Here is a 14,412-nt window from a genome sequence, read left to right as displayed (position 1 = left end):
GGCTGCCCCCAGTGAGGCCGGGCAGCCATTGGCCAGCAGAGGGTGCAGGGGGCTTTCCCCTCGACACCCCTGCAGGGCAACCCCCCTGCCCTTCTCCGCAGAGCAAGCGTTCCTGGCCACCTCGCAGGAAGCCACCAAGCTGAGCCTGGGCTTCTCGAGAGTCATCTGTGTTTGAAATATGATTGGCGGGCGGGGGGCGCGCCAGAAGGTGATCTGCCTAGGGCGCAAAAAACCCTAGCACCGGTCCTGGGGATCGGGGCACATCATAATTATTATTATTATTTTATTATTATTATTATTCTAGCCAGATTCCTCACACCTAGAAAACTAACTCGCTTTTGAAGGTTCAGCCCATCCTTCATTAAAGTAACCTTTATTTATTTCCAATTACAAGGCTTTGATTTGCTGGAGGGATGGGAAAGTGAGTGACTTCCACTTTCAAAGCACCTTCTTACAGATCTTCTGCCATGTGGTTTGTGATTTAAGGCCTGAATATTTAACCTCAAGAGGTGGGGCATCGCTATTCCCCCACATAATAAACACGTTGCATAAATAAAACAATTGAAACCAGCAGTTGCAAATATCAAAGGATTTATATCGGACCTTTTAGAATGGCAGGTCGCAACAACAAAGGCCGGTTTACCATTTGAAGAGGGCCTGAACTATAATAAACTATAATGCTCATTATACTGCATGTGAGCATTAGAGTTTATTATAGTTTATATAGTTTATATAGACCACGCAGGTGGCGCTGTGGTCTAAACCACTGAGCCTAGGGCTTGCCGATCGGAAGGTCGGCGGTTCGAATCCCCGTGGTGGGGTGAGCTCCTGTTGCTTGGTCCCAGCTCCTGCCCACCTAGCAGTTCGAAAGCATGTGAAGTGCAAGTAGATAAATAGGTACCGCTCTGGCAGGAAGGTAAATGGTGTTTCCGTGTGCTGCTCTGGTTCGCCAGAAGCTGTTTAGTCATGCTGGCCACTTGACCCGGAAGCTGTCTGCGGACAAACGCCGGCTCCCTCGGCCCATAGAGCGAGATGAGCGTCGAACCCCAGAGTCGTCTGCGACTGGACCTAACCTTTACCTTTTACCTTTTATACTGTATGTAGAATAGGTACCCAGCCAATTCTTGGTTAGATTGCCACTATACTGGTTTCGCCAGAAGCGGCTTAGTCATGTTGTCCACATGACCCAGAAGCTGTCTGAGGACAAACGCCGGCTCCCTTGGCCAGTAAAGCGAGATGAGCGCCGCAACCCCAGAGTCGTCCGCGACTGGACCTAATGGTCAGGGGTCCCTTTACCTTTATACTGTAACTTCTGTGACTGACATCTGTTTCAGGGTGCCAAATTTTGGCTTTGCAAAGGCTGCCATATTATGAAAGAGTAACACCAAGTAAACTGGCAAAAATGTATAAATCTAAATCAAACAAATGCTGGAAATGTAAAGAGAAAGAAGGTTCTTTTTATCATATGTGGTGGTCTTGTAGTAAGGTTAAAGCTTGCTGGGAAATGATATATAATGAATTGAAAAGGATGTTCAAAATAACATTTACACACACAAAAAACCCCAGAAGCTTTTCTTTTGGAAATTATAGGGACAGAACTACCTAAATTGTATAGAAATTTATTTACGTATGCTACTACTGCTGCAAGAATGTTACTTGCCCAAAAATGGAAAGAAGAAATCCCAGTAAAGGAAGAATGGATACAAAAATTTATGGAATATGCAGAAATGGCGAAACTTACCGGAACAATAAGAGACCAAGATAACAAACTTTTTATAAAAGAATGGAAATGGTTTATTGAATATTTATAGATAAATTGTAAACAGATAAAAACATTGGCAGGATTATTGTAATACCCTGCAGTTTTATAAGAGTATATATTTAAAGTAAGATAATTAAATGAGCATGTTAAGTGAATTTGGATATGCAGAAGATATTAAAAAATAAATTTAAGGAACCGCAGAAAGAAGAGGAAGGAAGTCAAATTTTGAAATGATAAATGGATTGTAAAACGAATGAAATGTATAAATTTGAAAAGTATAAATAAACAAATAACATATTATGAAAGAGTACCAAAGTCTGCCCCGATAGTTGAGAAGGCGAATTACTTGAAATTGGGCGAAGGGAGTGGCTCTCTACTTGTATTAAGGTTTGTCTGCCTGATTTCACACAAACAGGAAAAGGTGCCAAGCTGTGAGGGAATTTCTGAAACGGAAAATCGGAGCTTCAGCAAGCCACCAGCATGTGATATAAAATGCAACCTAGCAAACACCACGTGGAAACTCTGTACGTCATGAGGCAAGTATAACCTTTGGACCTCGTTTCCTATAAAGCCATAACTGTTGATGGAGTCAAGAATCAGTAAGAATTAAGAGCAAGACCTTAACAACCTAAACCTCAGCACATCTCGCTCCATAAAATGTGTTCAATTCAATAGGGCTTTTAACCCCACAGTGAATGAAACCAGTGCCAGATTTACGTATAAGCTAAGCAAGCTATAGCTTAGGGGCCAACTCTATTAGGGCCCCCCCAAAAAAAAAAATTAAAGGAAAAAAAGCTGGATGTACATTTCCAAAATATAAAATAAAAAACAAATAAAATAAAACCTACATACACCAACAGTGTTTTGTGTTGTGTAGGCTCCTATGATGTAATATGAAGTAATGGGCCCCGCCTGCTATCCTCTTCTCTAAAATATCACTGGTTTGTGTTGTGTATTGATTCAAGGGTTATAATATCTGTATTACTATTGTCTGTATTCACATTAGGGGAAAGTAACTGCCTCCCTGTTCCAGAAGGAACAGCTACTATTGGTTCATTCAAGTTGCTGCATTTGGATCCTCAGTCTTATTGGTTCCCACCAAAAGGCAGCTTTGTGATTGCTAGAGATTGTTCCCTCCAAAATGAATCCTTTCTAGCCAGTCTTCTGTCCCTATAAATGTAGCTCCCCTCTCCTCAGTTCCCCAGTCTTGTTTGTCTGAATAAAGAGTGTTACATGAAGAAGCTGTCTCCTGCCTGCTATGTCAGAGCTGAAATCACTTGCTGAATCACGATCCCCATGTTACAACAGTTTGCTCATTTCTATATATAGGGTGCCTACATTCTGCGTGGACTGGTTGCATAGCATATATTCAGCACAAAAAGACAGCGACAGTTTGTTGTTGACAAAGCACAGCTGGACATATAAAGGGCCCCATTACCTTCGGTAGCTTAGGGACACATCAAACCGAAATCTGGCCCTGAATGCAACCCACTCCAGACCCTCCCCAGTCACAGCTAGTAGCCCTTTCATGAAAGCCAACATCTTGCTTGGCTACGATAAGTAATTGTGTAGCTGAATATTGAGAGGGTTTGGGCTGGCCCACTTCTCTATGTCATAAAAGCATCCTGGCAACCTGATCTGACTTTGAATCACCTGCTGATGATAAAAATTGGGGTGGGGGGTGGGGGGGGGAGAAAATAGCTTGAAGAGGACCTAATGGAGGAATCTGCAGTGCTACCGAATATACACAATCGGGCAAGTGTTTGAATTTCATGCTACTATAGAATTAGCTTGACGTCTCATTGAAAGCCAAGTAGATAACTGGAAGAAATTCAGCCAAAGCTGGCCAAATCTGCAGTAATTGATGAATAAGCATTTCCCCCCCCCTCACTCCCCCACCCTCGCCCCCTTTCTGGACACGGTGATGGGTGAAACAGAATTATGCCTTTTAGCCATTTGCAAAGATGCTCACGATGTCAGATTGCTCAGCAACTTGTACAGGGGAAACTCGAAAAATTAGAATATCGTGGAAAAGTCCATTTATGTAAGCAATTGTTTTCATTAGCTACTGGAGTTTAATATATGAGATAGACTCATGACATGCAAAGCAAGATATGTCAAGCCTTTGCTTTTTATAATTGTGATGATTATGGCGTACAGCTGATGAGAAGCCCAAAGTTGAAATTGTTAATTTGGGGTTCTCATCAGCTGTACGCCATAATCATCACAATTATAACAAATAAAGGCTTGGCATATCTCGCTTTGCATGTCATGAGTCTATCTCATATATTAGTTTCACCTTTTAAGTTGAATTACTGAAAGAAGTGAACCTTTCCACGATATTCTAATTTTTCGAGTTTCACCTGTAGACTGCTGAGCCTAGGGTTGCCATACGTCCGGAATTTCCCTGACATATCCGGAATACTGCAGCTGCAAGCAGTGTCCGGGCAAAAATTCGCTGAAACGTCAGGAAAAATCCAGGCGTATGGCAGCCCATGGTTTGTTTGTTTTTTTGCGATTTTGCAAAAAAAAAAAAAAAGAGCTCTGTCTGGATTTTCACTTTTTGAAATTTGGCAACCCTAGCTGAGCCTTGTATCTTTAGAGCTCAACTGGCAATCATAACCATGTCTTCTCAAAAGCATATTCCCCTTGAGTTCCGTGAAGCTTCCTGCCAGGAAAGTGGCTATAGGTTGCAGCCCAAGAAACCGCCGGTCTTTGCTGCATGATTCTTAGTCACTTAGCACGTCATCATAAGTAAGAGGTAAGTTTTTAAGAAAAGAATCACAGTTTATCGTTTTAAAATGTATTGGGTCTTGCTTTTGGTCCAATCCTGACTGAGCAGTTTTGCAGAAAACTCAACTCCGGTTTTTGGTGAATTTTCTCCTGTCTTGGGGCAACTTGGGGAGGTTAGATGACACCATCTAATTTCTGAGCATTCGTTTTGATTTGCTGGTGACGTGGTTATACAAAGTTACCCCCACACTTTTCAGCACATTTCCCCCTCACTTTCCTTATCACAAAAAGTCTAATCTTTGGGCGAAGCAGTTGCACAAGGGCACCAAATCAGCTGTAGTTGCACAGCCTGAGTTTGCCGGTGCGTGATTTAATCCCAATCCCCAAAATAGCCCCTTATCTATGATCCAGAGCTGACTCTCTGTCTTTGCAAAGAGGGAAGTGAGTATCGTATAGTCTTGGTTCGAAGAACAGTAGACAAAATAAAAAGTTGTACAATTGAAATTATCTGTGATAAAAGGCATAATTTGGTGGTGATAAAAATCTCACCCTCTTAAGAAACACGGAGATCAAATATCTGGGTGTATTTGTCACTCCTGCTGTTTTAGGGAAGGGAACCATTTTCAGTTCAAGAGGTCATGAGGAACATTTGGTGGGACTGAATGCCAGTTTTGCCCACTGTCAAAAATGGGTGGAACAATGGATATGGCTCTTACCTTTGTGCAGCTGGTTATTTAAAGACAGAGGTTTCCACACAAACACACCCTTTCCATCCTCTACACAGGCATGTAAGGAGAATTATCTCAGTTCAAGGGCACATCCCAGCCAGGCTAAAATCACCTGAGGAGGTCATAGAGTCGGCGGGAAGGGGTAACCTGGTGAAGAGGTGTGGCCCTAGAGAGAGTCCTGAGGGCCAGATAAGAGAGCCCTAGAGGGTTACGGTCAGTCCCTGGTCCAGAAGTTTCCCCCCGTCTTGTGTTATGTGGTCGGCTCATTTGCTTACTGCCTGTGCTCTTGCTTTCCAAACAGAAAGAATTCAACGATCTACTAAAGAATGCGGGACCCAAACTGGTGGTTGTCGACTTTTCAGCAAAATGGTGCGGGCCTTGCAAAATGATCCGTCCTTTGTTTCACGTAAGTGAGTCTTGTGTTGCCGTTACGGACCCTTCCGCGGTGCAAGGAAAAAATGTGGTTCCATTGCTGTCCTGATCATAGCAGTCAACTTTTCCCTTTTCTTGCGAGGAATCCTATTCAGAATAAGGAAATTTCTCTTAAAAAAAGGAAAAAGTTGACAGCTATGGCCCTGATTTTGCTTTGCAACTGGGCCAGTTCTCCCTTGGGACCATTGAAGGCTGTCTTCACCGGTGCCTAAGTTCTTTCACATCACCTCTTACCTGTTTCATTTTAACACTGGAGATGCCAGGGATTGATTCTGGAATCTTCTTCTGCCACTGAGCTGCGGTCCTTTGCTATCTTCTATGCCTCAACATGCTTCCCATGTTGTCTCCCGTTTCCTTCAAACCTCTGCTCAGAACAACACACCTTTCCTATGAAGTCTTTGGCTTCTCTGAATCCCCAGACCTAAACAAAAAAAGAATTAGTTCCTCATATTCATCCCTTGCAAACCTTGCCTCAACCTCTTGTCGTTCCATCTCTTGTTTCATTCTCCTCACCTCTCAGGCTTTTTACACTGTGAGCTTCTTGGGAGAGAGATTTCACCAGTACCTGCAATAGCCACTTTCCCTTGCTTCTCTCGCGGCAGTAGTGGGAGAAGGGAGTCCCTTAGTTTCTGACGCCTGAGGCGGCTGCCTCAGTCTGCCTCATGGATGAGCTGGCCCTACTATTTAGTTATCATTTCAGACAGTGCAAGGAACAAATAAGCCAACTGAGATGACCGTTCCAAAACAGAAGAAGCTCAGTTGTTATTGAGGATTTTGGGAGAGGGAGAAAGACCAGTAGTTGAGCTTTTTTAGGAGAGCTTTTTTTCTTTCTTTTAGGCTGCCGATAACCATTTAATTTTTATTTTTATTTTGCTTCTGGGGGGGGGCAGGTGCCCCCCCCCCAGGTACGCCCATGCCTTGGGCAATTCTGCTGAATGATTTAAACGGCAGCTTCTACAGAAGCATGTTCAGTAAGTCAGCCAAACACTGCTGCTCATCTTTCTGGCCCAACTGTCAGTTAAAGGATACAAACAGCGCTGCTCACTCCAGAGATCCCCAAGTCATTAAAAAGGCCACCAAAACCCTCTTTAAACAAGACTCCCCAGCGGTACCTATTTATCCACTTGGACTTTATGCTTTCGAACTACTGGGTTGGCAGGAGCTGGGACCAAACAACAGGAGCTCACCCTGTCGCGGGGATTCGAACCACCGACCTTCTTATCGGCAATCCCTAGGCTCTGTGGTTTAACCCACAGCGCCACCCGCATCCCTGGTGGGCATGTAAACACCAACAAAATAAGTCTAGCGTAAAGACGGAACTGCCACTTTAAAGCAATATCTTTGTGTCGAGTTTTTTTGTTTCAAACGTACAACATACGATCCCTTACCCCCACATCATGATGTCATTATATTGTGCATTTTCCCATTCCCAAAAGCAGCCTCCCATGATGTGGGAACATCATGTTCTGGTATTTCCCCCAACCCAGCAGAGCAAATTTAGGGGGCATGAGGGGCACAGAAAGGGATGAGAAGGAGGGAGTCGTGTTGTCTGCAACAGCGTAGTAATCAGGGGTGCCCATACTTTTTTCAAAGAGGGCCAGATTTGATGAAGTGAACATGCGTGAGGGCCGACCAAAGTTGCTGAGTTGTTTTTTTTAAGGACTGAAGTTGTTGAGCTTTTATTAGGGTTTAACCCCACGACATATACTGCCACAGGGGCCGGATTAAATCGACCAAATTAGGCCCCCGAAACGGGCTTTGGACATTCCCGGCGTAGTTGAAATCTGCCATTTGTTTTTTGTTTCAGTACCTTCTGCACTATTCAAAGTCACGGGAGCCCTGATCTCTTTTGCAAGATTCTGACACAAAGAGATATTCCAGAACTTATCACTTTGCCCTTGAGGCAGTGAGAGAGAGGGATTAAACCATGTTAGTCAACTTCCACTCACAAGGCCATGTGGTGGTGGGATGTCAGCTGCTCTCGGGAAAGATAGTTTCATTATAGAAGAACCTACAAATGATGCCTTTCCCCTCCATGTGAAGAATTATGAATTGTCTGCCTCTTGTTTTCACTCATGCTCACTGTTTGGCTCAAGTGTCTGTCTCCCTGTAAGTGCCATCCATCCCATCTGTTCTCATTTGTTGCTTGGCAATGGTCTTAATCAAGCAAACACTAATAATGAAGGGTTTGAATTAAAATCTGTTTCCATTCAAAAAAAAAATATGCGAACGACAAGAGTTCATCTGTTTCAGACCTCATAACTTCACAGTATATGAAGTTGTCACCAGATGCATAGGATGAAAGGACTTCTGTGGTGTAGATTAAAAGAGGGAAGGTGGGCAGGTGGCAATGCAAGGGCAACACAGATTCCAGATATGTGGGACTACTTCCTGGGCAAAGGAAACTTGGAGCTCTTCTGATGTTCCTGGGCTCCTACTTCCATCAGTCCTTGCCACCATGGTCAGTGGTCAGGGATGAATGGGAGTTGTTGTTATGGAGTCTCCAGCCTGGGCTCAACTTGTGAGCTCTCTCGGGTTCTCTTGAACCCTGAACTCTTGCCTCACATTACCCTACTTTGCTTCTTTGCTTTGTTCTGCTTGCTCAAAGTGGAACCTTTGCGTTCAGTTCAGAAACCCTCTACTGCCAAGGCTGTCCGTCGTGTACAACTGGGAAATGTGGAATAGGGTTTTGGGTGGCCAGGTGAAGAAGAGGACATGGCTTCTGCGCCTTTAGTAGATGTATATATAGATTTGAAGGAGGTTCAGAAGATGTAGGTGAAGGCTGCAATGGTAATCGTAGGGCTTCGTTTGAGAGCGGAGGTTTTCAAGTTGTGTTCTGAGGAACTCATTCACCGGAAAGCTCATGCCAAAATGAAACTCTTACTTATAAAGATGTCACAAGATTCTTTGTTCTATTCGCCTGAAAGGCTCCCTGGATGAAGTCAGGTCAAAGTTAGTCATTCGTGACTTAAGCCTTGTTGGAGTCAGTGTGGCTTGCCTTTCAGTAAATATAGCTAGGGTTGGGCTGAATCTGATTCGTGTCACCAACCATAAAGCCCAAGGACGTTTCCAATGAAAAGCATGAAGAGTCTTGTGGCATTAAAAAAAAAAAATGAATTCCAAATAAAGTGTTGTCATTAGGAAGTTCATTTGAAATCAGCGTGGCTTACTCCTTCCAAGTAAACATGACTAAGAATGAGCTGTGTCCCATTCCACTCAGCAGCTCTAGATACCATCAGCCAGATGCCACCAGCCATGGTCTCCTTCTGGAGGGTTGTTGTTGTTGTTGTTGTTCAGTCGTTCAGTCGTGTCCGACTCTTCGTGACCCCATGGACCAGAGCACGCCAGGCACGCCTATCCTTCACTGCCTCTCATAGTTTGGCCAAACTCATGTTAGTAGCTTCGAGAACACTGTCCAACCATCTCATCCTCTGTCGTCCCCTTCTCCTTGTGCCCTCCATCTTTCCCAACATCAGGGTCTTTTCTAGGGAGTCTTCTCTTCTCATGAGGTGGCCAAAGTACTGGAGCCTCAACTTCAGGATCTGTCCTTCCAGTGAGCACTCAGGGCTGATTTCTTTAAGAATGGATAGGTTTGATCTTTTTGCAGTCCATGGGACTCTCAAGAGTCTCCTCCAGCACCATAATTCAAAAGCATCAATTCTTCGGCGATCAGCCTTCTTGATGGTCCAGCTCTCACTTCCGTACATTACTACTGGGAAAACCATAGTACCATTCTGGAGGGTACCATTTTCCAACTGGACTTAGTTGGGAATAATTTTCTGGATGGTGTCTATTGAGTGGATAGTCCTGTGAAAAAAGGAGATCGCTGAGATTTACAGAGGCAGAAGACCTGGCTTGTTCCCAAATCAATTCTGGTTAGCTAATTAGGCACTACCTGCAATGAGCCACTTGGGCTTCAAATGTTAGCATTGAATCAAAGAGTGTCCCCAGACAATTAACTTGCCTCTTCAAGATGAGTGCAACTCTATCCAAAAAAAGGTCATTGCCCAATTCCCACATATGAACTCCAGTCCACCAACAGCACCTCCATCTTGTCAGGAATCAGCTTGTTTCGGCAGTGGAGTTTGCTACCGAGGAGTGTGGTGGAGTCTCCTTCTTTGGAGGTCTTTAAGCAGAGGCTTGACAGCCATCTGTCAGGAATGCTTTGATGGTGCTTCCTGCTTGGTAGGGGGTTGGATTGGATGGCCCTTATGGTCTCTTCCAACTCTATGATTCTATGATTCTATGTTTTGAGCACCTCACCACCTCCAGACAAAGGTCCAGAATCTGTCCAGCCATACCTGGTTCTGATGATGTACAGGCAGAGCAGAAAGTCATCAGTCTGCCGACAATACTGAGCCCCAAACTCTCAGATGACTCAGCTTAGGGGCTTCGTGTAGATGCCAACCAGCATAGCGGACAAGAGGGAACTATGTGGGAACCCCAAAGCACAACTGCCAGGAAGCTGAGCAAAAGTCCCTCAGTGCCATTTTCTGCAAGCAGTCCTGCAGGTGGGAGTGCAACCAATGTGCCTCTGAGTCTCTACCTGCGGAGACTCTTCAGAAGGATACCATGGCTGATGGTCTCAAGCGCAGCTGAGTGTTCACTTCCCTAGGTTCTCTTATGATACAGGTTCTCAGCCAGAACGAATTAAGTTTTTAACCTGAGGTACCACTGTATATTAAAAAAGAAGAAAAGATCAATGTGGAATGATCTCTGAAACTGAAGGGCTTTTGAGCAAAAAATAAATAAATGTAGTGGTGTTTTCAGGCCAGAACATTCCTCTGTTCCTGCTAACCAATAGATTTGTTTAATTTTGTTCTGTAGGAGTTGGCTGTTCGGTATGCAAATGTGCTATTCTGCATTGTTGATGTGGACTTGGCAGAGGTAAGCTACTAAAAGCAGATGATGTCGAGAATTTCTGTTAGAGTGTACCGGTAACTACAAAGCAAGACTTTCTAGATCAGGCCAGGGGTCCATTTAGTCTGGTGTTGTTTTCAGCAGGCGCCTTTAAAACAGGGGTGGGTGGCCTTTTTGTGCAATAATGGCTCCCCTCTGGCAGGGGAGGGTGTAATCATTTTCATAAATAAAACCCCCAACACAACAACCATGTGACATTTTTTTTTTTTTACTGGTGGATGACAGCTTTATACCCCTAGTTATCATTATACCATGTACACTTAGAAACTCAGCTGTAAAGGACAGCAGGCAGCAAAATTAAACAAATAAGACTGGGGGACAAAATGCCAACCTTCAAGGTGACAAGAAATTTTCCGCATCTGCTACCACCTGACCTTCCTATGCCTCTGGGGGGTGATAAAAAAAATTGCCCCCCAGGTACCAATTTACCTTGCTACGCCCCTGCCAACCTTAATTATTTTGCTCTCTCTCTCTCTCTCTTTTTAAGCATGTACAGAGAAGCATAAATGCAGTTTTGAAATCTCTGAGCAGGAATAAAGTTACAATTGTCCATCTATATAGCCTAGCATTATATCTCAGACTCAAAAAGATTCCAAACTGCCTATTTCCACTGATGCTCAGGCTTTCAGCAGCTGTTCACTGGATTCCCCCCCCCAAAAAAAAACAACCCCCTGTGCATTCATAGATAATGTCAAGTCTGGTTTGGCCCTTAGACTGTAAGCTCTCTGAGGCAGGAATCTATTTTTCTCTCTCTTATACAGTGGTACCTTGGTTTAAGAACAGCTTAGTTTATGAACAACTTGGAATAAGAACGCTGCAAACCCGGAAGCAGGTGTTTTGGTTTGTGAACTTTGCCTTGGAAGGAGAACATGTTCCGCTTTCTGTTGAGTGTGTTCCATTTGTAAACTGAGTCCCCCACTCAAGAGACTCAGAGGCTTCCTGTTGAGTCTGTCAGCTGTTGAGTCCCGAGCAGTCACACAACATAAACGTCATATTTGGAGCTTTGGTTTTCGCTATTTTTTGTGTTTTTGTTTGTGTGGCTTTTTCACTTTTTTTGACTATGACTTGTTCTTCGTTTTATGGACTGACTTGTGCTGTGGCTTGTGACTTCGGTTTTGTGACTTGTTTTTGTGACTGTGTGGAACCCAGTTCAGCTACTGGTTGATTGTTTGACTGCAGATATTGATAAAAGCCCCCCATCCAAACAATGACTATCATCAGTGCACGTAAGGGAAAAAATTAATTTTAATTTTTATCATCTACAATACTGTCTTATTTATTATATAGTACAGTACTATAGTACTGTATTATATAGTACAGTGCTCACTGGAAGGACAGGTCCTGAAGCTGAGGCTCCAGTAATTTGGCCACCTCATGAGAAGAGAAGACTCCCTAGAAAAGACCCTGATGTTGGGAAAGATGGAGGGCACAAGGAGAAGGGGACGACAGAGGATGAGATGGTTGGACAGTGTTCTCGAAGCAACTAGCATGAGTTTAGCCAAACTGCGGGAGGCAGTGGAGAATAGGGGTGCCTGGCGTGCTCTGGTCCATGGGGTCACGAAGAGTCGGACACGACTGAACAACAACAACAGTACATTGATTATTTCCTTCATTTTATGGAACAATGGTCTCATTAGATAGTTCCAGTTACAGGTAGGTAGCCGTGTTGGTCTGCCATAGTCAAAACAAAATAAAAAATAAAAAAATTCCTTCCAGTAGCACCTTAGAGACCAACTAAGTTTGTTCTTGGTATGAGCTTTCGTGTGCGTGCACAGTTCTGAGGAGGGGTTTTTTGTCATCGTCTGGAACGGATTAATCCATTTTCCATGACTTTCTATGGGAAAGCACGCCTTGGTTTAACAACTCTTTGGTTTAAGAACAGACTTCCAGAACAGATTAAGTTCGTAAACCGAGGTACCACTGTACTTTGTAAAGTGCAGCGCATATAATAACAGTGGGTGAGGGTGATAGTTGAGACAAAATGATGGTGGAAAGAGTACCAGCCGGGGGAACCAAATGGCATCAAACGGTATCTGAACAATTCAAATGTTTAGCAAGAAGAGTTCCTGTTTCGTTTAGGTAATCTGCTCAGATGCGATACTTCCAAATGGAGTATCAAAATTTAGGAGATGTGTGGTGCAGCACTGGTAGACATGGCACAAAACACCATACTTTGCTCTCTCCGGCATTTTCGTTAGAGATACTTACAGAATGTCTAGCGTATTTTAATTAGTTCCTTGACCATAGGGCATATTGTTCAATCTCTCATCCCTAGGATGTGGCTGACCTTTGCAATATCGTCGCCATGCCAACATTCCAGTTCTACATGAAAGGAGAAAAGGTATTTGTGGCCTAGAAACACAGTTTGGTGCTCTCAATTCTGGCCGGGGCTGCCCCTAATCTGCCAGATTCTGCCCTGGAATGAGCCGTTCTGGGAAGGGGGCAACCAAAGAAATCCAGTCATGAGTCACCTAATCTCTGATCGGGAGGAGATACCGTATTTTTCGCTCCATAAGACACACTTTTTTCCTCCTAAAAAGTAAGGGGATTTATCGGTGTGTCTTATGGAGCAAATGGTCGTCCCTGGAGCTGAATTGCCCAGGGGCCAAAAGAGGATCATGCTTTTTACAAAGAGAAAAGGGGGTGTTGAAAGGACCCCGCTCAGCAGCTAATCAGCAAGAGATCGGGAGAGAGATAAGAGTCCCGGCTCCCTTTCAGCCCCGCCCTCCTTTGTTGAATGTGCTGCAGAGGGAGGTTGTTTGTTTCCCCAGCTACATGTGACTGGCTGATTAGATTATTTGTCTGGAAACTGTAGAAAAGGCTCCCTTTCCTTTAGAAGCTGCAGAAATATGAGCTGAACCCCATAAAAACAGAGCTTTTCCTCTTTGCTTTTCCTCCTTTGCAAAAGGAGCTTTGCTTTTCCCCCTTTGCAAAAAAACTGCAAAACTTTTAGCTGATCCTCGAAAAATATGGTAGGTGGCAAATCCCTGTGGGACCCGTTGCTTCTCCCAAATTCCTGGAGCTTCGATTGCATTTTATTTCCTTTCGGTCCTAGATTTTTGAAATCACTGGAGCTCGTCCCAAAAAGCTGGAAGAGAAGATTAAAGAGCTGATGTGATCCTTGGAGAAAGCTCCCATGTTATCAACACATCATGCCAGTAGAATAAAATACCCAAAGGCGCGTGGTCGTGTGCTATGTAGGTGGCCTCTTTCAATGCAGCTACTTGGAACGGCAATGGGCCACGGAAAGCAAATATTTAGGATCACGTGAGTGGTGGAAGGACAGCTTTGATGCCTTTGTCGTTCAGTTATCGCATAAAACCAGGACTGCAACTGGGTGCCTTCCTGCCCTGTCTGGGGATTGGTGGTGGGACAACAATGAGTGGTCAGAGGGAGAAGAGGGAACACACTGGGAGGAGGAGCAGGTCTCGGAAACTGAAAGGGTTACTGGGCTTAGTGAGCAGGTGGCACAGGACTTTGTGGCTGCCATGATGACCAACATGTCACCAGCCCAACACTTGTGGCAGGACACACCCTGGACATCCTCTTCTCTCTCTCTTTTTTAAAAAAATTATACTTTTCAAATGTAAACATTTCATTAATTTTACAATCATTTTTACATTTCAGATTTTGACTTCCTGACACACACCCCTTTCTGCGGTTCCTTAAATTCTTTTTTTAATGTCTTCTGCATATCCAAATTCATTTAATTATCTACTTTAAATATATACCCTGATGAAACTGCAGGGCTTAGTGAGCAGCAGTAGTAGTAAATTTATTACGGCCATTGGCCCATATCAAAACAAAACAGACAAAGCAAACAGAACATACAATTTG

General features: G+C 43.9%; 1 protein-coding gene across 1 annotated transcript; it reads left to right on the top strand.

The window, feature by feature from the left end:
* The first annotated feature begins 3,451 nt into the window (after positions 1-3,451).
* Positions 3,452-13,745, top strand: LOC117060924 (thioredoxin-like). Its single transcript, XM_033173532.1, has 5 exons — positions 3,452-3,517; positions 5,525-5,629; positions 10,483-10,542; positions 12,851-12,916; positions 13,631-13,745. The coding sequence occupies exons 1-5, from the start codon at positions 3,479-3,481 to the stop codon at positions 13,691-13,693; spliced, it is 333 nt and encodes a 110-aa protein (XP_033029423.1). The 5' UTR covers positions 3,452-3,478; the 3' UTR covers positions 13,694-13,745.
* The last annotated feature ends 667 nt before the right edge of the window (positions 13,746-14,412 follow it).

This window comes from Lacerta agilis, chromosome 16, assembly GCF_009819535.1.
Source record: "Lacerta agilis isolate rLacAgi1 chromosome 16, rLacAgi1.pri, whole genome shotgun sequence".
In the NCBI taxonomy this organism is placed as follows: domain Eukaryota; kingdom Metazoa; phylum Chordata; class Lepidosauria; order Squamata; family Lacertidae; genus Lacerta; species Lacerta agilis.
This window is presented reverse-complemented; position numbering and strand designations above follow the sequence as displayed.

Bases quoted from the DNA above. Each gene is read 5' to 3' on its own strand.
- LOC117060924 (XM_033173532.1), top strand. From the start codon at position 3,479: ATGGAGGAATCTGCAGTGCTACCGAATATACACAATCGG. The intron at 10,543-12,850 runs GTAAGCTACTAA...TCTCATCCCTAG, and splicing joins TTGATGTGGACTTGGCAGAG to GATGTGGCTGACCTTTGCAA. The intron at 12,917-13,630 runs GTATTTGTGGCC...TTTCGGTCCTAG, and splicing joins TCTACATGAAAGGAGAAAAG to ATTTTTGAAATCACTGGAGC.